A 20,992-nucleotide genomic window follows, 5' to 3' on the forward strand; every position below is an offset into this window, starting at 1 on the left:
TTCTTTTGTTATATCTGTTTAAACTATGTTGGGTACAAATGAATGCCGTGTAAGAAACATTTTAAAATGACATTTATGTTAAACAAATGCAATTATTTAAAGCCCAATTTGCATTAAACAAAAGCATCTGATGCAATGATGAGGAAAAAACAATTTTGCCCTAATACATCAGTTGCCCTTGTACTTGGTCCAAAACTTCAACTGCCCCCTGAACTTTCAAAAGTTCCAACTGACCTCTATTCTTGTCCAATTACATTCAAGAATCCCATATTTCTCAATAGAATTGTTTGGATGTAGATAACGGGAGACATGCCCCATTACGCGAAATGCTCGCCATGTGTCAAAAACAAAATGTCAAATAAACAAATAATTAGGAACTTTTGAAAGTTTACGGGGACAGTTGAAGTTTTGAGGTTATTGGATACAATTGGACGAGAACATGGGGTTATTTAATACAATTGAACAAGAATATGGGGTTATTTAAATGCAATTGGACAATAATAGGGTTATTCGAAATTTTTGAAAGATTAAGGGGACATTTGAAGTTTTTGGCTAAATACAGGGGCAAGATATGTACTAAGCCAATTTTTTCTTTTTTAACAAAAAAAAAGAACATTTTTTTATTGGCCTTGTTGCACATAAGAGTTACCGAATCACTAACTTGACAAGATCCTGGCAGTTTCCACCTCGACAAGGTCAAAACTTAAATTCATATATTCTTCTTATACTTCTGAAGGGTTTTCTTAATCACAAGATTAGCACTAATCACGTTCCTGCTCAATGGCTGTAAGTTACCTATTCAAGTTTTGATCTTTTATATTTATAGTCTGTGTTAGGAGGATTTTTTTTCTTATTTATGGCATAATTACAGTAATCTAAAGCTATGAGCTAGATGATGATCTTAACCAGTGATGGATTAAGGTCGACCGGGGGTTTGAGCACCCACCGGTTGACGGAAAATGTTGAAAAACTCCATGGAAGCTGTGTCCAAACACCCCTTGTCAACCGTGATGGATGCATGATTCATTGACATGGGGTGTTTGTGGTGGTCTTTCGTGATTTATGGATCCTAAATTGATATATTTTAGGTGTTTTTACATAAAAAAAATTAAGAGCCCTTTTAACGATTTCCCTGCTTGTCAATGACTCCGGGATCCGGCACTGATCTTAACTAATGCACAAATTTTCTTTATAGTTTAATATTTGAATGTTGAGTTGGATAAGTGCCGTGCGATAGTGGGTGCTCAAGCCCCCTGCTTCCCCCGGACCCGGCCATGCTTGTCAATAACTCCAGGATCCATCACTTATCTTAACTTTCACCAGCTCCCTAAACTTTGCAAGTGTCTCACAAACTCCCCAAACTTGCTTATTCTGTAACAACTAAATACAAAAACCATAATACTAACTCTCGATCCTCATCCATTCAATCTCTCAATCCTGCAACACTAATTCTTATAATAGGTTGAAAGGTAGGAGAAGCAAAAAAATTACCTCTCGAATAGATGAAGACTTATTTTTAGAATTTAGGTTTAATAAGTTTTTGTATTTAGTTGTTACAGAATAAGCAAGTTCAGGGTGTTAGTGAGACACTTGCAAAGTTCAGGGAGCTAATTTACTTTTATGGACAAGTTTAGGGAGCTGGTGAGAGACTTGCAAAGTTCAGGGAGTCAATCTACTATTAGGCCCATAAATTTTCTTTATAGTTTGATATTTTAATGTTGAATTGGATGGGTGCCGTGTGATCAGTGGGTGCTCAAGCCCCCTACTCCTCCCGTATCCGTCTCTGCTTGTCAGTGACTCCTGGATCCATCACTGATTTTAACTCTAATGCACAAATTTTCTTTATAGTGTAAAATATTTAAATGTTGAGTTGGATAAGTGCAGCAGCGTTCCCATGTACCGAAATTCGGAAACTGGGAGAGTGATAACATACCATACACTGCATATTTTGAGAATGCTCGGAAGGACAAAACAGGGGTGAATCAGAATGTGATGATAAACCCGAATGACCCACAGCAGAATCCACAGGCTTTCCTAAACTTTGGAAGAGAGAGCCAAGTAGAACTGAGTTTTAGTCAGAAGAAGATCAATATTGCAACCACATCATCAGAATCAGGTCAGAGCAGTGATTATTATTCGGCGTTGCGGAGACCTGGAAAATCCGACAGCACCGAGGAGGGACATGGTAGTAGCATCTCTACATCCTCGGTTGTGTCACGAAATCATAGAAAGACAAGTGAAAGTCATCCATCTGCTAATAACAGAGTATGCATTTGCTTAAATATTTGCTTGGAACTGGGTTTCAGTTGATTGTTTTTAGGGGTAACTAATTTATTAGTCCCCTCCTTTTCTCCTAACACACTATTTTAGTTTCCCTATTTTGAAAAACACATTATAAGGTCCCTATCTTTTGTCAATATTAACCCTTTGGCCCTTCTGTCTAATTTTTTTAGATTTTTAACCGAACATATCTTATCTTTCAAGACATTTACGGTAGATATAAAATGATCATGTTACTCTCTTATTTTTAGTCAGTCTGTATATGTCAAATATAACAGAAGGATCAAAGAGTTAATATTGACAAAAGATAGGGATCTTATAATGTGTTTTTCAAAATAGCAGGACTAAACAGTGTGTTAGGTAAAAAGGAAGGGACTAATAAATTATTTACCCTTGTTTTTAGGGTTAAATGCATTGTTGGTCATTGAACTTTTACGGTTGTTTCAAAATGGTCACTCAACTTTAATTTATCTTAATAAAATCATTCAACTTTGAATTTTATCTGAATGAAGTCACTCCAGCAACTTCAAGAGCAAAAAAGACACGAAAAAGTGATGTGACTGATCGAAACGACACATGGCTTCCACCACCTAGCTGACCGAAACGACACATGGCTGTCATCTATCTGACACGTGTCATTTCGTTTCGGTCCTGCTGATATGGCAGTCTAAGTGTCTTTTTTATGTTGAAGTCGCCGGAGTGAGCTAGGTGGAAGCCACGTGTCATTTCGATTGGTGAAAGTTGATTACGGCTGATATGACAGTCACGTCACTTTTTCAGTGTATTTTTGCTCTTGGAGTGACTTAGTTTTGATAAAATTCAAAGTTAAATAATTTGATCAAGATAAATTGAAGTCGAGTGACTATTTTGAGACAATTATGAAAATTCAGTGACAATAATACATTTAACCCATTGTTTTTATAGATTAGATATGGTAATGATATTTTGGATGTAAAATCAGCACGAAAGAGCTGCATCGATACCTAAATTCGGAGCATGGGATGAAGCAGACCCCTCGTCGGGAGTAGGTTTTACTGTAATTTTCAACAAAGTGAAAGAGGAAAAACGAACCAAGTTGCCACCATCTCTCACTCACACGACCCAAGACCAAGATAATCAAACTTCTCCTGTTCATGAATCCAAGGTAACAAGACAACTCCCTCTTTTTAGGCCTATAAATTAGCCGAGCTGCTCATGAGCGGCTTGGCGTTCCGCTCGATAAAAAGCTCGACCTTGTTCGGATTGATTTATAAATGAGCTGAGCTTGAGTACTCTGAACTTTGCTAGAAAGCTCGCGAGTAGGCTCAGTTATAGGTTCATGAATAAGCTTGATTTATAATGTTCATGAACACGCTCGTGAGCAAACTTGGTTCGGTTAGTTTTTTTAATAATAATATTTCTATAAAAGGGAAATGTAAAACACCTAAGTTTTGTAGATTTCAAAACTATGTTAAAGAAATTTTAAATAAACATAATTAATGAGTTATTCGCGAGCGAAGTTTATGAACAGAATTCACGAGATGCTCGAGAGCAAATCTCGTGAGCAGCTCATGAACAAGATGTTGAGCTCGAGTTCGAGCTCGTTAATTTTCTAATGACCCGAGCATGATCAGGCAAAAGCTCGGCTCGATGGCATCCCTAACTCTTTTATTAAAAGAAATTAGAATTGCGACGGAAATGTCTGTTCTAAATATATAATTTCACTATCTACAATTTGATCTCAAGTATTTCGCCACTAATTTCATGATGCTATTGCATGTACGTCTTATGTGATGCAGTTCTGTTGCGGTCTATTTTCGTACGCAAGAAAGGAGAAATTTTAGTTATACTCTCGGAGTATTACACCGGACCAATCAAAATGTTAAAAGATAATTGGTGTTTAGAAAAAAATATGTACGACGGAAGTTCGTTAATTGTAATACTCCAGAAATATTCCCGAAGTCTTGGATTTTTGCCTTAAGAGAAGGAAAGTCATCTATCTGCTGAAATTTGTTTGTCCTTTCATTCATGAATGTAGCAATTTTTGTATTGTTCAATACGTTCTTTCAACTAATTCTATTATTTCATAGGAACAACAAATCTACTCTCTCTAATTGATTAGTTGTATTAATTACAACAATTTTTTTTTTTTGTAATTCTTTCAATTGCTCGTTTCGAGGTTCGTTGGGCACCTTTAATGGATTCTCCTCCGGTCACAATAACTATTAATTATACACATTAAGTAAGTTTAAGGGGGCTAATAAGACACCGTGCAAGTTCAAGAAGTCAATCAAACTTTTTTGACAAGTTGTGGAGGAAAAATGATGTATTAACCGAAATAAAGAACATAATTATAATAAAGTAGATATAATTAGGGATGGCAACGGATAGTGTCCGTGGGTAGTACCAATTCCGAACTCTTATCCGTTTATTTTTTAATTACCCGTACCTTTCCCATTAGCCTAATGGATATATGTTTTGCATCCTATATCCGTACCATTTACAGATACCCTTTCCCATTAAGAATCAATAAATAAACAAAAAATATTACAAATTTAACAAAGTATAAATTTAATAAATCATCAATCTAAAAATTTAACAAATTGAACCTTAATCAATAAAAATAAAGTAGCTTATTGGTATCACTAAATGATCGAAGAACAAAAAGTTGGTGTTCAAATCTCATATCTTACATCTAAAACACAATAATATTTTTTAATATATAAAAAATTTATGTACCGGGTACCTGTGAGGTATTTCCATACCCATCCCATTACCCTAACGGATAATGATTTTGATCTTATACCGTTTTATAAAGGGTACGAGTAGTCCCATTAAAGTCAGATAGTGCTGGGTATTCACGGATAGAGTACCCGTTGCCATCCCTAGATATAACAAATATTCAGATTAACTTGATGGAATGAAGAAGAAGATTATGAAGCCTAATGAGATTAGTCTCCTTAAGATAAATTTTGCCACAATCAACCATCATCTTCCAAGATATAATAGAAGTGTAAGTTAAACTCTAATTATGAATCGAATTATCACTAGAAACCAATAAATAGGATGAACGAATCGAAACAAAAGTTTTGGATGTCGAATAAAATTTGACATAAAGGAAAATTTTAGATGAACTGCCTTGAACATGATTTACTATTTAGACCCGAAAGCTAGCCAACAGCACATCAATATCTTCTCTGTTTGCATCGCTGCTTAGATTGTCGACCCTTTATCTTCCACTTATCATTTCTCCTGATCGACTGTGTTCTTCTTTCTCTTGAACCTTGGGCTTCCTCTAAACATAATACATTATAAAACTTATATATTATTATTATGTGAACTTTAATGTTAACTTACAGATATCAATTCAGATTATAATAGTAAGTTCAGATAATAAATTTATTTGGGCTACTAAATTAGTCATTTGTTTGAATGACAACCTCATTTCTCTCTCGACAGTATATTTATCATTTGTAAGATCAATTCTCTGAAACTCACTAACCAAAACTCCGAATGCTAAATTAACGTGCTACCATTTCACCTAAATGTGATAATCTCATTCACTATAGACCTTAATAGGAAGAGCCCCTGATTCAATTGGGTGATAATCTGCAACATCAATAAAGGGAGCTAGATGAAGTTTCAGTCTTTATCTACTAATAGAAATATATAAATCAAGTCACAACAAATATTCATTTGACGCAAATGGAATGATTTTCATATACTTTGATAAAGAAATAGTTCAATTGAATATTTCGATTACTAGAGTTCCTTTTTTTTTCTGGTGGACTCGGAAATAGCAAGAGAATGATCCACAAAAAAACACAATCTTTTAGTGCCTAAACAATCATCAAAGATATATATATCTAAACAATAAATCATGTTCAAGAAAGCGCCTAAGTTTAATACTAAATAATTAGAATGTATATAATAGTTATATACATTCAAGCAAATATAAATCAGTGCTTGACTGAATTGAAATTATATTAAAATTCAATTCAGCCCAAAGTAAATAATAAAAGGAAATTATCTTATAAGAATTATATTGAAATATATATATATATATATAAAGAAGGGAAAATCCTAAGAAAGGAAGTTTTTTTTTTTCTCCTCCTCTCATCTATGTTGTAATTTTAGATCATTCATGATTTTATATCTAATAATAAGTTTTGTTTTCTCTTGTTTCTGATAACAAATTTTGTTTTGTTTCATGGCGTCGTCAAGTAGTATCGACATTATGTATACCAATTCGAGTCTGGAGGAAGAGGAAGATAGAGATCTTAATTCTAAGTAGGTGGATCTAAAATGATGTATGGTTGGTAGATTCCTCTCTGATGTCCGCAAACCGCTTACAACCAACTAGAGATGAGTTCTGACCATACAGATTTTTCATGTCTAGAAGTTTATGATTCGATTGATGGAGAAGTTGAAAAGCTCTATGGCTCTCATATACTTGTTTATAGACCGGAAGGAAGCAATTCGACAAAGGTGCAAAATGGCCGGTTATTGAGGTCAGGTCACACATCAGTGGCGGTGATCAAAGAGTGATGGTCGAACGTGGTGGTAAGATCCAAAAGAAAACTTCCATATTTAGTTGCGTTAATGATGGAACTAATCGCGACATTAGTAGAATTATTAATATGGCAGGAGGAGGAGTAAATCATGAATTAATTACTATAGAAAATATTGAACAAACTCTCAAATTTAGTGGCATTACTCGTGAGACTAATGACAATATTAATGGAACAATTAATAATTAATAGAGGAATCTAATTGCCATATTAATTGTTCCATTAATATTATCATTAGTCTCACTATTAATGCCACTACATTTGGGAGTTTCTTCAATATTTTCCATAGAACCGATTCATGATTTACTTTTCCTTCATAATCAACTACCATATTAATAATTCTACTAATGTCGCCATTAGTCTCATCATTAATGCAACTAAATATTGGAGTTTTCTTTTGGATCTTACCACCATGCCCCACCACCACTCCCTGATCATCGACGTTGATGTCTGATCGGATCTCAATAACCAACCATTTTGCACCTTTGTTGGATTGTTTCCTTCCGATCTCAACAAGTATATGAGAGCCATAGAGCTTTTCAACTTCCCCATCAATCGAATCATAAACTTTTGGACACGAAAAATCTGTATGGTCTAAAAAATCACACATAAAACAAAAAAAAAATTTGATTCTATCATAGCGAAATTCTGCCCAGAACCCATCTGTAGTTGGTCATCTTATTCTTCCCATAAGCGGTTTTCGAACATCAGAGGAATCTACCAACCAGACACCATCTTAGATCTACCTACTCAAAATTGAGATCTCTATCATCAATCAGAATAGCTCTATCTTCCTCTTCCTCCAGACGCAAATTGGTATACATAGTCTTGATACTACTTGACGACGCCATGAAGCAAAACAAAACAAAACTTGTTATCGGAAAAAAGAAAAACTTCTTTTTTAGGGTTTTTCCTCCTCTCTCTCTTAGATGTAAAGTAATAACATTATGTCTTTTTGAGCCTGAGATATTTTATTCTTTTAAAAAACGAAAGAGGCAATACATGAATCGGTAAGGTATGAGTTAATATTCATAAAGAAATCGATATTATATTTGTTAAGGAAATAAGGATTATTTTTTCGGTTAAGGAAAATGTAAATACTTTATTTAAATAAATAAGGAGATAAGATAATTTAATTGAATTAATTTCTCCATCTCTTTCTTCTTCCAAAAACACCTCCCCTAATCAAGGACTGAAATATTTTATTATGAAAAATAAAATATCAATAAGGATTAAGTTGGATTTAATTCTATAATTATTTTAATATAGTATGATAAGTTAATTTGGAATTAACTAAAACTCTAAGCATAAAAAGGAATGGGTCTTTTCATCAAGTGGTTTTAGAAAACAAAACTAATTCATGATATTCTCTCAATAAAGAAAACCCTAGTCGTCTTTTACATGATAGATCAAAGTGCTCGGAATCCTTATAGGGATTTCAAGGTGCTAGCACACAACTCATTCAATCAGTGAATCTTTCAGGTGTATGTGAGTAGAGAGTATTCGCATTTCAACCATTTTATCTCCAACCAAAAATTCAATTGATCAAATTTGAGCCATGGAGAACGATAGGGGAGTTCATCGATCGGTTCGGTTTGAAAACCAAACCGAACCGAACCAAAATAACCAAAAACCGAATAGTTTTAAAAATAAAAACTGAACCTAACCGAACCGAACCGAACCAATCAAATTATTTCGGTTGGTTCGGTTCGATTATTCGGTTTCCCTACACTCTTAATGATGTTATTGGGCATTTACTTTATATAGAAAAAAAAAATAGAAACTTTATATAGAAATGAAAAAAAACAATAGATTTATATACAAATGAAAACAATCTTAATTCCAAATATGAATTAGTGTACAATTGTACTAAATTGGTAGACAAACATTAAATAGACCAATAACAAAATCAATTACATGCATCAAAAAATATCATGATTAATAAAGATCCTAATAATATAATTATAAATCAAATATAACTTAAAATAATAAGGGACATACACCAATTATATAATAAATCTAATTTCTAATTATATTTAATTTATTTCAATCTATTCGGTTAATTCAGTAATTTTGATTTAAAAACCGAAACGACCGAAATATTATAAAAAATAAAACCGAACCTAATAGACCAAAAAACGAACCGACAAAACCAAAATTCATCGGTTATTTCAGTCCGGTTTTTGAACATCCTAGGGAACGATATGCTTTAATTACATGTTAGATCCTGGTGTTTTTCTAATATTAAAATGATTTTTCACACGTTTTAGCAGCTATAGAATTTTCAACATCCATGTTCTAAATTATAATAAGTTAAAGTAAAAAAAGACCATTGCATCACACCCGAATTTTAAAAAACCCGAGTCAATAAATGTTTCTACAAGATACATAATGCAATAGGACATAAGATTGTTGTTTAATTCGAACTATTTAAACTAAGAACTTATACATTGCTCTTATATCTTCCAAAACACAATCATCCAAACACAATGTTGGAAGGTTTGTAGATGGCCAAGCGATGATGGAGATGGTAACAAAATTCACATCATATAAATCCACGAGTTTCATTTATTTAATCTACTAAACAACTTGTCCAAGATTTTGACCGATGAATCGTTATCGAAGAAGAGAAATGACTCAAGTTTTGAACATTCTAAGACTTGAGAAAGATTACGGATTTTGCAATATGGCAAAAATGTTGCAGTATATAATTCAAATTCGTCATTCTCTAGCCATTCTTCCAGCTCAGTGTGAAAAGCTACAGTAAAAATTATCTTCACAATAGTTTTTCACACTGTGCTGAAAGAATGACCAGAGAATGATGAGTTTGAACTATGTACAGGAATTTGTTTGCCATATTGAAAAATCCCTAATCTCCCTGAAGTCTTAGAATATTCAAAACTTGAGTCATTTCTCTTCTTCGGTATCGATTCGTCGGTCAAAATCTTAGACAAGTTGTTTAATAGATTAAAAAAATGAAACTCGTGGATTTATCTGATGTGAATTTGTTACCATTTCCATCATCACTTGGCTATCTACAAAACCTTCAAACATTTCGCTTGGATCACTATGTTTTGGAAGATATAAGTATAATCAGACAACTATATAAGTTGCAAATTGTCAGTTTAAATGGTTTCAATTAGACAGCCATCTTATGCCCTATTGTATTGTATTATGTAACTTATAGAAACATATATTGACTTGGTTTCTTTTAATTCAGAGTGTGAAGTTATGCTTTTTTTTTTTTTACTTAAATTATTATAATTTTGAACAAGAGTTGAAAATTCTATAGCCGTAAAAACATGCGAAAAATCATTTTAACATAGAAAAACACCAGCATCTAGTATGTAATTAAAACAAGTTTAAAACATACCGTTCTTCATGGCTCGAATTCGATTAAATGAATCTTTGATTGGAGATAGAAGGGATGAAATGTGAACCTTCTCTACTATCACACACGCTCGAAAGGTCCACTAGTTGAATGAGTTGTGTACTAGCACTTTGAAATCTCTCTAAGGAATCCGACTACCTTGCTCCATCATGTCAGGGCAATTAGTATTTTCTCTTTAGAGAGCAAATCATGAATCAATTACCATTACCAACCAAACAAGTTATTTTTTTAAGATGTGATGTAGTTGAATTCTGCAGATCCGTGAGCAAACCTGAAGACAAGAAAAAAATCACAAGAGGAGCCAAGAACCGGCGACCCCACCCCGACGCTAAGTAAGCTTTCAGGGATGTGAAGAGGATGAAAACAACAATAATAATAAAAAGCTATGGGAAATGAGTTAATGATCGGATATGTACCTTGGAGCTTGTCTCATTCTATTTACAGCGTATTTGGGTTGGCCGAAGGTGGTACGAACCCTAGGGTTTGTGATGACATGCGTCGCGTGTTGACAGGCAGAGTCGTGCTGTCACGGAGTGGGAATCAGTAACATTCGAACCTACCATTCCGCTAATGACAGGGTTGGTGGTGACGTGTAACAGTATGATCTTAGCGGGATTTGTTACGATGCCTGGATCGTGCTACGTGGCTAAATCCCATAGGTGATCACGCAATCATGCCACGTGGTCCATTTCATATCGTCTGATATCAAGATGTATAAAAAGTAGTCATATCTTGTATGCAAAAATAGCATGTTCTCCAATGGTTTAATGAATGGACATGTATAAAAAGAAAAAGTTATGAGGCTTAGATACATAACGGAAAAGAATATGAAAACATCTCAGAACTTGAATCTTTTTTCTAGATTTCAATGAAAGCGCTATTAATTGTCATGAGCTTCTCCATCTCATCCTCACTAGCTACTCCAGGATCAATATAGCATAACTGAAAAAGAAATACAAATATTCTCCTAAAAATTATGTCATGAAAGAAAATAATAAATGTAAAATATACGTTAGGCTTTTTCTCCAGGGTTGCTGAGTAAAATATTGTGTTCAAGGCCATTATCAAAATCAGAAACATGTAAATTGGCCAAGTTATAATTCGTTGGAATGTAGATTCCTGTTACTAGCATATGTATTGAGATGCAAATTTATGAAATAGGGGCTATCAATCAAAGTGCAGAAATACTTACAAACACATCCCAAACGCAAAAAAAAAAAGACATCACTGACAATCAAACTAGAGTTTCAGTGATTACTTCTTGAGAAACTTGTGCAGGACTACTTCCCATCATAAACATTACAAAAAAAAAAACAGAATTAGAATGCAACTTATGCAAAATTAGCATTGTACTTTGTATATGTACCAAGCTTGAGTAATGGTATAATGTCAGGAACAATGAAGGAATTATATACGTTTGGAATTACATATATAATTTATGTTAGGGAACTAAGAAATTAGCAGAATTAGATTGCAACACAATTAAAATTATCACAGGACTTTTTATATGTATCGAATTTAAGAAATAAAAAACTGACATTTTGAACGCGCCATCCCCAGTTCCCCTGCGGCACTTTTCTTTGTTTCCCATCTTAAGACTAAAACCTAGAAACCAGACGAGAAAGGGAACAAAAGAGGGTTTATTTACTCATTAGCCATCCGCAGTTCCCTGCAACAATGTACTTCTTTTTCATCATTAAACTAAAACCTAGATACCAAAAAGGGAACCAAAGAAAGAGGGTTTATTTTATATCTAATTATAATGCTAAAATCTCCTATTAGGTGTTCTTTGATAAATTAAAAATTATAATTTAATTGAATAAGTTCAACACTTATTTTATTCTAATTGCAATATGATTTTGCTAATTCCTTTTTTTTAATTCGATACATAGAAAGTACCATGCTAATTTTGATTTATCAAACAACAACCAATAGGAGATTTAGTATTATAATCAGATATAAAATAAACCCTCCTTTCGTTCCCTTTTGGTTTCTAGGTTTTAGTCTGATGATGAAAAAGAAAGTACAGTGCCACAGGGAAACTGGGGATGGCTAATGAGTATCAAAACTCTTTCTCGTTTGGTTTCTAGGTTTTAGTATGAAGATGAAAAATAAAGAAAAGTGCCGCAGGGGAACTGGGGATGGCGAATTCGTTCAAAAGGTCACCTTTTTATTTCTCAAATCAGATGCATATAGAAAGTACATGGCTAATTTTGATTGTGTTGCAATCTGATTCTGCTAACTTATTACGTTCCTAACATGAATTATATATCTAATTCCAAACATATATAATTTTCTCATTCTTCTTGACATTATAACATAACTCAACAATACATATACAAAATAAAGTGCTAATTTTGAATAGGTTGTATACTAATTCTTATGACATGAACCAAAATATAAACATCGTTGGGGCGTTCCCTACTCAGCGACGCGCTGCACTTCCTAGACCCGGGTGTAGTGATAAATGTGCAAGGGTTGCTAGGTCGTCGCCCCGAAGCGGCGCGCCACCCCAGGACCCGGGGGTGGTGTCAAATATGCAAGGGTTGCGGGTAAATAAGCTAGTCCACGGTAATGGTAGGGGTAGGGGTAAGGGTAGTAGGTTACGCTTTGGGACATGGAACATAGGTTCTTTGACAGGAAGATTAGCTGAAATTGTAGATGTTATGAAGAGGAGAAGAATAAATATAATGTGCCTACAAGAAACCAAGTGGGTTGGAGCCAAGGCTAGAGAGATAGCTCCTTGGGGATATAAGCTTTGGTACTCAGGAAAGGATAAGGGTAGAAATGGAGTAGGTATTCTTATTGATAGAGAGTATATTGATGATGTAGTAGCGGAGTCTAGGAAGAGCGATAGAATTATGAGTGTTAAGCTAGTGATAGGGGATGAGGTTGTGAATGTCATTAGTGCCTATACGCCACAAATAGGATTAGATGTGTCTATAAGACAAGCTTTTTGGGAGGACTTAGAGGAAGTGATGCAACAGGTTCCTAGGGATGAAAAAATGGTACTGGGGGGTGATCTCAATGGACACGTGGGTTCTAGACGTGATGGGTTTGAGAGTGTTCATGGAGGGTATGGTTTTGGAGATAAGAATGAAGCGGGAAATGATATTTTAGAATTCGCATCAGCCTATGACTTGAGTATCATGAACACATGGTTTATGAAGAGAACATCCCACTTAGTGACTTATCGGAGTGGCGGTAATGCGAGCCAAATTGACTTCTTCTTAGTAAGGAGTGCTTGGAGAAAGAGTTATATTGATTGTAAGGTGATCCCTGGTGAGAGTATGACAACCCAACATAGAGTAGTGGTGCTTGATTTTCGAAGTAGGAAATGTATAAGAAAACAAACACCACAAGTAGAGACTAAGATTAAGTGGTGGAAATTGCAAGGGGAGAATCAACAAAAATTTGTGGATGAGATGACCAAAAAAGATATTTGGACTTGCAATATGGATTTAGATATAGATTCGATATGGACTAAGATGGAGCATAGTATAAGGGAAGTAGCGAAGGAAGTTCTAGGGGAATCTAAAGGTAGCATGCCACCGGGTAAGGACACATCTTGGTGGACAGAAGAAGTACGACAAGCAGTAAAGAGTAAGAGAGAATCCTATAAAATATTGGGAAATGTAGGAGTGACGAGAACTACGAAAAATACAAAGAGGCTAAAAGGGAAGTAAAGAAGGTCATACGAGATGCTAGAGCAAAGGTGAATCGGGATCTGTATACAAGATTGGATACGAAAGAAGGGGAAAGAGACATATATAGAATTGCTCGGATGAGAGATAGGAAGACGCGAGATCTCGGAAAAGTTAAATGTGTGAAGGATGTGGACCAAAAAGTCCTAGTTGGAGATAAGGATATCAAGGAACGATGGAGGTCCTATTTTGATGACTTATTTAATGGAGATCGCCAACAAGATGTTGGAGATATAAGTATCCATCACGATATGATAAATCATGAATGCCTGCGGAGAATTCAAAAGGGTGAAGTCAAAATGGCATTAAGTAAGATGAAGTCGAAGAAAGCAGAAGGACCTGACGGCATCCCTATTGAGATTTGGAGATGTTTGGGAGAAAGAGGAATCGAATGGTTGACGACGTTCTTTAACAAAATTTGGAGAAACAATAAGATGCCATCAGAATGGAGAAAAAGTATCTTAATCCCTTTGTATAAGAACAAAGGCGATGTCCAAGATTGTGCCAACTACCGGGGAATCAAATTAATGAGTCACACTATGAAACTTTGGGAGCGAGTGATCGAACAAAGGCTAAGGAGGACGGTGAAGATCTCGGAAAACCAGTTTGGCTTTATGCCGGGAAAATCAACTATGGAAGCCATCCATCTAATGAGACAATTAATGGAGCACTATCGAAATAAGAAGAAAGACTTGCATATGGTTTTCATTGATTTGGAGAAAGCATATGATAAGGTACCAAGGGAAGTACTTTGGTGGGCCTTGACAAGGAAAGGCATTTCGCGGAAATATATTGACATCATAAAGGACATGTATGAGGGAGTATGCACGAGTGTACGTACTAGTGTTGGGAAGACTGAAGAGTTTCCTATTACGATTGGAGTGCATCAAGGTTCCGCACTAAGCCCATTTCTTTTTGCCATCGTTATGGATGAACTAACAAGTTCACTTCAAGATGGTACACCATGGTGCATGTTGTTTGCAGATGATATTATGTTGGTCGATGAGACGAAAGAAGGAGTGGAGAGGAAGTTGGAACTATGGAGACAAACTCTAGAATCTAGAGGCTTTAAGTTGAGCCGAAGTAAGACAGAATATTTGGAGTGTAAGTTTGGCGGCCATAGGAGTAGGGAGGCAGGGACAATCACCCTAGATGGGAGAGTTATTCAGGCCTCGGATTGCTTCCGGTATTTAGGATCTATTATCCAAACGGATGGAGAAGTAGATGGAGATGTTGCTCATAGGATTAAAGCTGGTTGGTCGAAGTGGAAGAGTGCTACGGGTTTCCTTTGTGACCCCGGCATGCCTAATAGATTGAAGGGAAAATTCTACCAGACGGCAATTAGACCAGCATTGTTATATGGTACGGAGTGTTGGGCAGTGAAACACTGCCACATCCATAAGATGTCGGTGGCGGAGATGCGTATGTTGAGATGGATGTGTGGTCATACGAGAAAGGATCGGGTGCGTAATGAAATAATTAGGACAAAAGTAGGGGTCACATCTATTGAGAATAAAATGAGAGAAAATCGACTAAGGTGGTTTGGCCATGTGAGACGTAGAGCGCTTGATGCGCCGGTTAGGAGAACCGAAGAGTGGCAAAGGGATGTAGTGGTGAGGGGTAGGGGAAGACCTAAGCAAACTTGGAGGAGGGTGATCGAGAGTGATATGAGTTTACTGGGAATTGAGGAAAATATGGTAGTGGATAGGACGGAGTGGAGGGAGCGAATTTGTGTCGCTGACACGACTTGATTTCACGGTTTTTATATGATGGTTCATGTTAGCCGACCCCGAATCATTTCGGGACTAAGGCTCTGTTGTTGTTGTTGTTGTTTGTTTATCATCAAGAAGCAGTAAAATTGGCACAAGTTCTTCAAGAAGTAAACACTGAAATTCTAGTTTGGTTGCCAGTTAAGTCTATTTTCCGTTTCAAATGTGCTTCTAAGTCTTTCTGCACTCTAATTGATAGCCCCCAATTCATAAATTTGCATCTAAATACATCTACTAAAAACAGGACTCACATCAAGCTAATCTTCTCAGGAATGCAGCTAATTTCAATGAATTATAACTTGGCCAATTTACATGTTTCTGATTTTGATAATAGCACGATATTTTACTCAAGCAACCTTGGAGAAAAAGCCCGCATAAATCCACCTTCAAAAATATATCTTTTAATAATAAAATTAAAATTTATAATTAAGAACAAATGTAAATAAAATATAACTTAATATTTTAAATTTATATGTGTATTTATTTTCTAAAATAATTCTCAAATGAGGTTTAAAATTGGTTATTTTTGTTTTGTAGAGCATTTTCAAAGCCAGTGCAGTACGTGAAACATCTCAGAACTTCGAACCTCTTTTCTAGATTTCAATAAAGGCGCTATCAATTGTCATGAGCTTCTTCATCTCCTCCTCACTTGCTACTCCAGGATCAATATAGCATAACTGCAAAAGAAATACAAAAATTATCCTAAAAATAGTCATGAAAGGAAATAATTTGAATGTGGATATATAACCTGGTATTGACGCTTTCTCAGTGCATGAACTCCTCTTTTCAATAGCTTTTTCCATCCTATATTTTCTTTAAGTGACCTTTCTAGAGCTACTGTTTGCTACATTTTTACAACCAAAGAAAAGAAGAGATAAATCTAGAGTTAACATTATGTGTGAATAATCTTCAAGATATCACATAGGTCAAGAAAAAATTTAAAATCAATGTTCCTTCTCTTTGCACCATTTATAATAGGCTTTAACTTGCAGATTTGAGGGGGAAAAAAAGTTGATTCCTTTTTAAGATAAGTTTACTACATGTTACCAAGTGGTTCGATCAACCATCATAAACACAGAAAGAATGGGAAAACTGTATGATTTCTATCATTGATTGATACAACACACATATATACACAAGAGTGAGTATACAATACATGGAAATAAATAAATAAAAACCAATCCCTATGATCAGGGAATCTAACTCCTATAATCAAGGTATACCAGCTATAACAACCATTAACAAAAGACAAAGCATTAAAACTCTTGGAACTAATTGCAAAAATTCTTCTATATTCTAGCATAACTAATTATCATTACGGTCTTATCTGAAAGAAAACATTGAAAAGGGGTTCTTTTTTTTTTGTTACAGATGGAAGAAATGAACAAAATATCATTTCTTCAATTGTGTTCAATAAAATGACTTGGAGCAAAGACCTTAGTTAAGTGATCTAGAAAGCAAGCTAGGAACATGACACTTCAAGTTCATTGAGCAAAAGGACTTCATGTTTATTATTTTTGCTTGAAATAGAATTTTCTATGAGGTTTAAAAAAGAAGGAATACAGATATTCACTAAAGATGCTGGCTGCATTGTGAAAAAAACATGGTAAGTTCCCGCATAGGAAATATCTAATGATAACATGGGTAACTAAAGGACATGGGATATAATCACAAGATTCAGGACCAATTAATTTAGTAGTTTTTCATATTCCAGGAATTTTAAACTCATTCAAATTGCTTAGCTTAGAGAAGTTCCCCTTTAAGAGCAATATTACTTAGCTGCTTCTTGCTAACTGTTAACACAAAAAGATTAGAGGATTGTATATTATAGTATTAGGAATGGATACGTATATATACATGAGAGAGTATGCTACACTAGGAAAGAAATAAAATATCTAATCTAATCCCTATATCAAGGAATCTAAGGTACCAGCTAGGCGCATCTATAATACTTCCAATCAAGCTGGAGCATAGATATTAATCATGCCCAAATTCCCTGGTAATGCTTTGGTAAATATTCTGCTAATCGGGCATCAACAAAAGTCAAAAAATAACGTAAACCAGACATTGACAAAACAGGACAAGGACTCCATATATCAAAATGGGCTAACTGAAAAGGAACATCCACCAGTTTATTTATTTGAGGAGGATAAGAGACTTTATGTTGTTTTGCTAATCGACATGATTCACACTCCAATCTGTTTAAATTCATGGGCAAGACTAGGGCAAAGGTGTTATAATATTTTAAGAGGATGACCAAATCGATAATGAAGTTGAAGAAGAGAGAGAAAGGTAATAGTACATGCCATTGTCTTGGAAACTGACACAAGGCTAGAATCAAGAAAACATAACCCACGAATATATTTATTCTAGTCTAGATATCGAAAATGCATACGATGCCAGATGGTTAGGATTTTAATTTCTTTCTCACCAAACACCAAGGAGAGGAAAAGAGCAGTGCCGGAGCAAGGACCTAAACGTCCAGGGGCTAGACCGTGTAAAAAAAATTAAATGCTACTTCGAACAATTAAATATGGGGTTTTCCGGCAGGACCGGAGGGTCGGCCTCCCCTCCCCCTCTAGCTCCGCCCCTGGAAAAGAGAAAGGGCTTTTCTCATAAAGGAGGAGGGAGGGGAAAGAATGTGAAAGCTAGGAGCATTTTTAGTGTTTTTGTGAACAATAGACAATGATCAATATTGGGACACTTACATGACCCGGGTCCAAAATCAAGAGATTGTACTGCAGCTTGCTATTATATTGATGCCTGACTTCAATTCCCACAATAGTTCTTGAGTGTCCATCATGTTGGAAGTACAAGGGCCTGCTCATTAATATCATCGTAACTCAAATCAGAAATTAGAATATCATGTGTAATAGAAGTACTAAAAATATAAAATAAATACTCTATGCTTTGGCTAAGTAATAGTCCATGTTCAGGAGCATGAAAAGGATAGTTACTTACGATTTATCAGTAACTATAACACGACCATGATGGGCAGAGGTTGAGCAATCCTTAGAAAAATAATTCCATACCCAATCTAGGAGGACTTGGTGACCCTTATTGTCACTTGCAAAGTTATTTGCTATAGTTTCGTTGCTCCCATTGGCCAAGTGACTTGTAGAGCATGAAGTATCATCAGAAACAGGTGAATCCTGTTTTCTACCAGTGACATATCTATCCATAGGTCCATAAATTGGAAAGGCTTTTCTCTTGATTCTAGTATTTGGTTTCACAACATGTGAGCCAGGAACAGAAACAAAAAGATTTTCCAAATCCTTGGGACCAAAATCAACAATCCTAGCCCGAAGGCCAAAAGAACGAAAAAGCGCAGCGCATTCAGTAGCTCCTATCCAACTTTTGGAGCCATAAATGGAATAATTAAAATGACGAGCACCATCTGCATCAAAACCCTTTCCCCAGGCAACCTCTAGCCATCTCTGGAGAAAAGGGATATCAGGAACAAAACTGGAACCGCCAAACAAAACCTGTTTGGCATCACTTCTTTGGGAAAGCAAGTAAGAACTTAGCATTTGGATGTTACGCCATCCACAACCCCAACCTACATCTTCAGAAATCAAGCTCTGAAAATGATCAACATAACCACACAAGAAAACACCAATAGTTTCAGAAGAAGAACTAGAATTAATAGCGTCTAATTCCAAGGCTTTCCGCAGCAAAGCCATCAAACCACCACCTGATTCTTCTTTGACATTGTAAAAGGAGCTCCTAACCTGCGTAGCAATCAAGCAAGATGCCTTCTCATCTAAAGAAGCCTCCTCATCTAGGGCAAGTTCGTCTCCCGATTCCCTTTCCCTATCAAACTTCTCATCATCGTCGAAGTGGCTATTGGCATGTCTACATAGTCGATTACAATCATCAATTGAAAATCTATATCATTAATCGTAAAAAAGAACAACAAAAAAGACAAAGGAATACCTCTGGATTTGCGATTGTGGAAGGTTTAGGTTACAAAATGGACAAGGATAACAAGATTCCATAATCTGGATGATATTATCGGGAGTAGCACCTTTCTACACTACTATCAAATAAGCAAGCAAGCAATTACTACTATGAAATAGAGACTAAAATCATAAATAGAGAACCGACGATAGGAGAACTTACAGGGAATGAAAAATTGAACTTGAGTGGCGGGAGTTGCATCTTCTGTATTTGAAAAACAATTTTATTTATGTTTTGCTCTTGTTCCTGTTACCTTCGTCTTCCTCAAAATTACCTGGCTAGCTTGGTTATTGAAAAATATTGTGGCTCATATATATATAAATATAATTGAATCTAATTGATTGGATTTTGTTCAGAATCTAATTAATTGATTGAGTTTCCTTCTTTACCAAAATCTAATCGATTGAATTTCCTTGCAAAAAAAATTGATTGAATTTCCTTGTTCGGATTGATTGAAAATGTGAATGAGCTGTTTCCACTTAGACGTATATCCTTAAAAAAAATTAAAAAAAAAACATTAAGGAATGAAAATGTGAATTGGTTATTTCCATTTAGTCATCATTTTTTTATATATTAAAAATAAAGAAAAATACGGAAAAAAATGGTTGTGGTTTATCTAATTTCCAAATAGAGATACGTGATTTAAAAGTACAAATAAAAGCTTGTGTTATGTTTTACTTAGAAAACAAAGTATTAGAATTACACAGTTAAGTTGTTTTTTTTTTGTAGGAACAGGAAAGAAAAAAACAAAATAACCAAAAAAGATTAATCTGAGATTAGCCTAGGGAAGCTAACCCCCACAACATCTTCCAAAAGAAGAGAAGATAAATAATCAGGAGGAGAAAATAAAGTTGTGACGCCCAACATCCGCTTATGCCCATCATCCGCCAAACGATCCGCTACACGGTTTTGCTCTCTGAAGATATGGCTGAAGCTGATGAAGTCAAAGGAAGAACAAAGTCTTCTAATACCTTTGATTAAGTTTTGGCTATTTAAAAAAATAGCTTTTTTATCGGAGATCATTTTGATGGCCTCGAGGTTGTCAGATTCTACAAGCAACTTTTTCAATCTCAGACTCTTGGCCAATCTTAGGCCAGAAAAAATCCCTCAAAGTTCAGCCGAAAAGGATGAACTCATGCCCAGATTATGAACAAATCCAGACAGCCAAGCACCCCCACCATCCCTTAGAACACCTCCTGCAAAAAAATTACCGTTAATAAGGCAAGAAGCATCCGTGTTTAATTTTACCACCTCTTCCCTAGACCTACACCAGCCAATGAGGTAAAAAATCTTCTTTTGGGTAGAACTAGCGAGTGCATCTCCTTTGAAGCTATCAAT

At 35.3% G+C, this 20,992-nt stretch overlaps 2 protein-coding genes across 6 annotated transcripts; one reads left to right on the forward strand and one right to left on the reverse strand.

The window, feature by feature from the left end:
• The first annotated feature begins 102 nt into the window (after positions 1 to 102).
• Positions 103 to 4,390, forward strand: LOC136232714 (RPM1-interacting protein 4-like). The gene is made up of 4 exons (XM_066022084.1): positions 103 to 786; positions 1,885 to 2,265; positions 3,242 to 3,424; positions 4,059 to 4,390. The coding sequence occupies exons 1-4, from the start codon at positions 781 to 783 to the stop codon at positions 4,101 to 4,103; spliced, it is 615 nt and encodes a 204-aa protein (XP_065878156.1). The 5' UTR covers positions 103 to 780; the 3' UTR covers positions 4,104 to 4,390.
• Positions 4,391 to 10,934: 6,544 nt separating this feature from the next.
• LOC136232431 (uncharacterized) lies at positions 10,935 to 20,125 on the reverse strand. 5 transcript variants are annotated; one of them, XM_066021594.1, is made up of 7 exons: positions 19,817 to 20,125; positions 19,631 to 19,733; positions 18,656 to 19,549; positions 18,403 to 18,514; positions 16,443 to 16,538; positions 16,281 to 16,346; positions 10,935 to 11,163 (listed from the first exon to the last, which is right to left on the reverse strand). In XM_066021594.1, exons 2-6 carry the CDS (start codon positions 19,690 to 19,692, stop codon positions 16,329 to 16,331), a joined length of 1,182 nt encoding a protein of 393 aa, XP_065877666.1. In that variant the 5' UTR covers positions 19,693 to 19,733; positions 19,817 to 20,125; the 3' UTR covers positions 10,935 to 11,163; positions 16,281 to 16,328. The 5 variants fall into 5 exon arrangements, with proteins under 5 accessions (XP_065877666.1, XP_065877667.1, XP_065877665.1 ...); XM_066021595.1 differs by having other exon boundaries at positions 10,935 to 11,188; XM_066021593.1 differs by having other exon boundaries at positions 10,935 to 11,188; positions 16,281 to 16,371.
• Positions 20,126 to 20,992: the final 867 nt, after the last annotated feature.

This window comes from Euphorbia lathyris, chromosome 6 (assembly GCF_963576675.1).
Source record: "Euphorbia lathyris chromosome 6, ddEupLath1.1, whole genome shotgun sequence".
Lineage (NCBI taxonomy): Eukaryota > Viridiplantae > Streptophyta > Magnoliopsida > Malpighiales > Euphorbiaceae > Euphorbia > Euphorbia lathyris.

Coding starts and splice junctions, on each gene's coding strand:
- LOC136232714 (XM_066022084.1), top strand. Junction 2,266..3,241: donor ATCCATCTGCTAATAACAGA/GTATGCATTTGC, acceptor ATGTAAAATCAG/CACGAAAGAGCTGCATCGAT. Junction 3,425..4,058: donor CTCCTGTTCATGAATCCAAG/GTAACAAGACAA, acceptor TATGTGATGCAG/TTCTGTTGCGGTCTATTTTC.
- LOC136232431 (XM_066021593.1), bottom strand. CDS start 19,692: ATGGAATCTTGTTATCCTTGTCCATTTTGTAACCTAAACCTTCCACAA. Junction 18,515..18,655: donor GTTATAGTTACTGATAAATC/GTAAGTAACTAT, acceptor ATTAATGAGCAG/GCCCTTGTACTTCCAACATG. Junction 16,372..16,442: donor TGAGAAAGCGTCAATACCAG/GTTATATATCCA, acceptor TTTCTTTTGCAG/TTATGCTATATTGATCCTGG.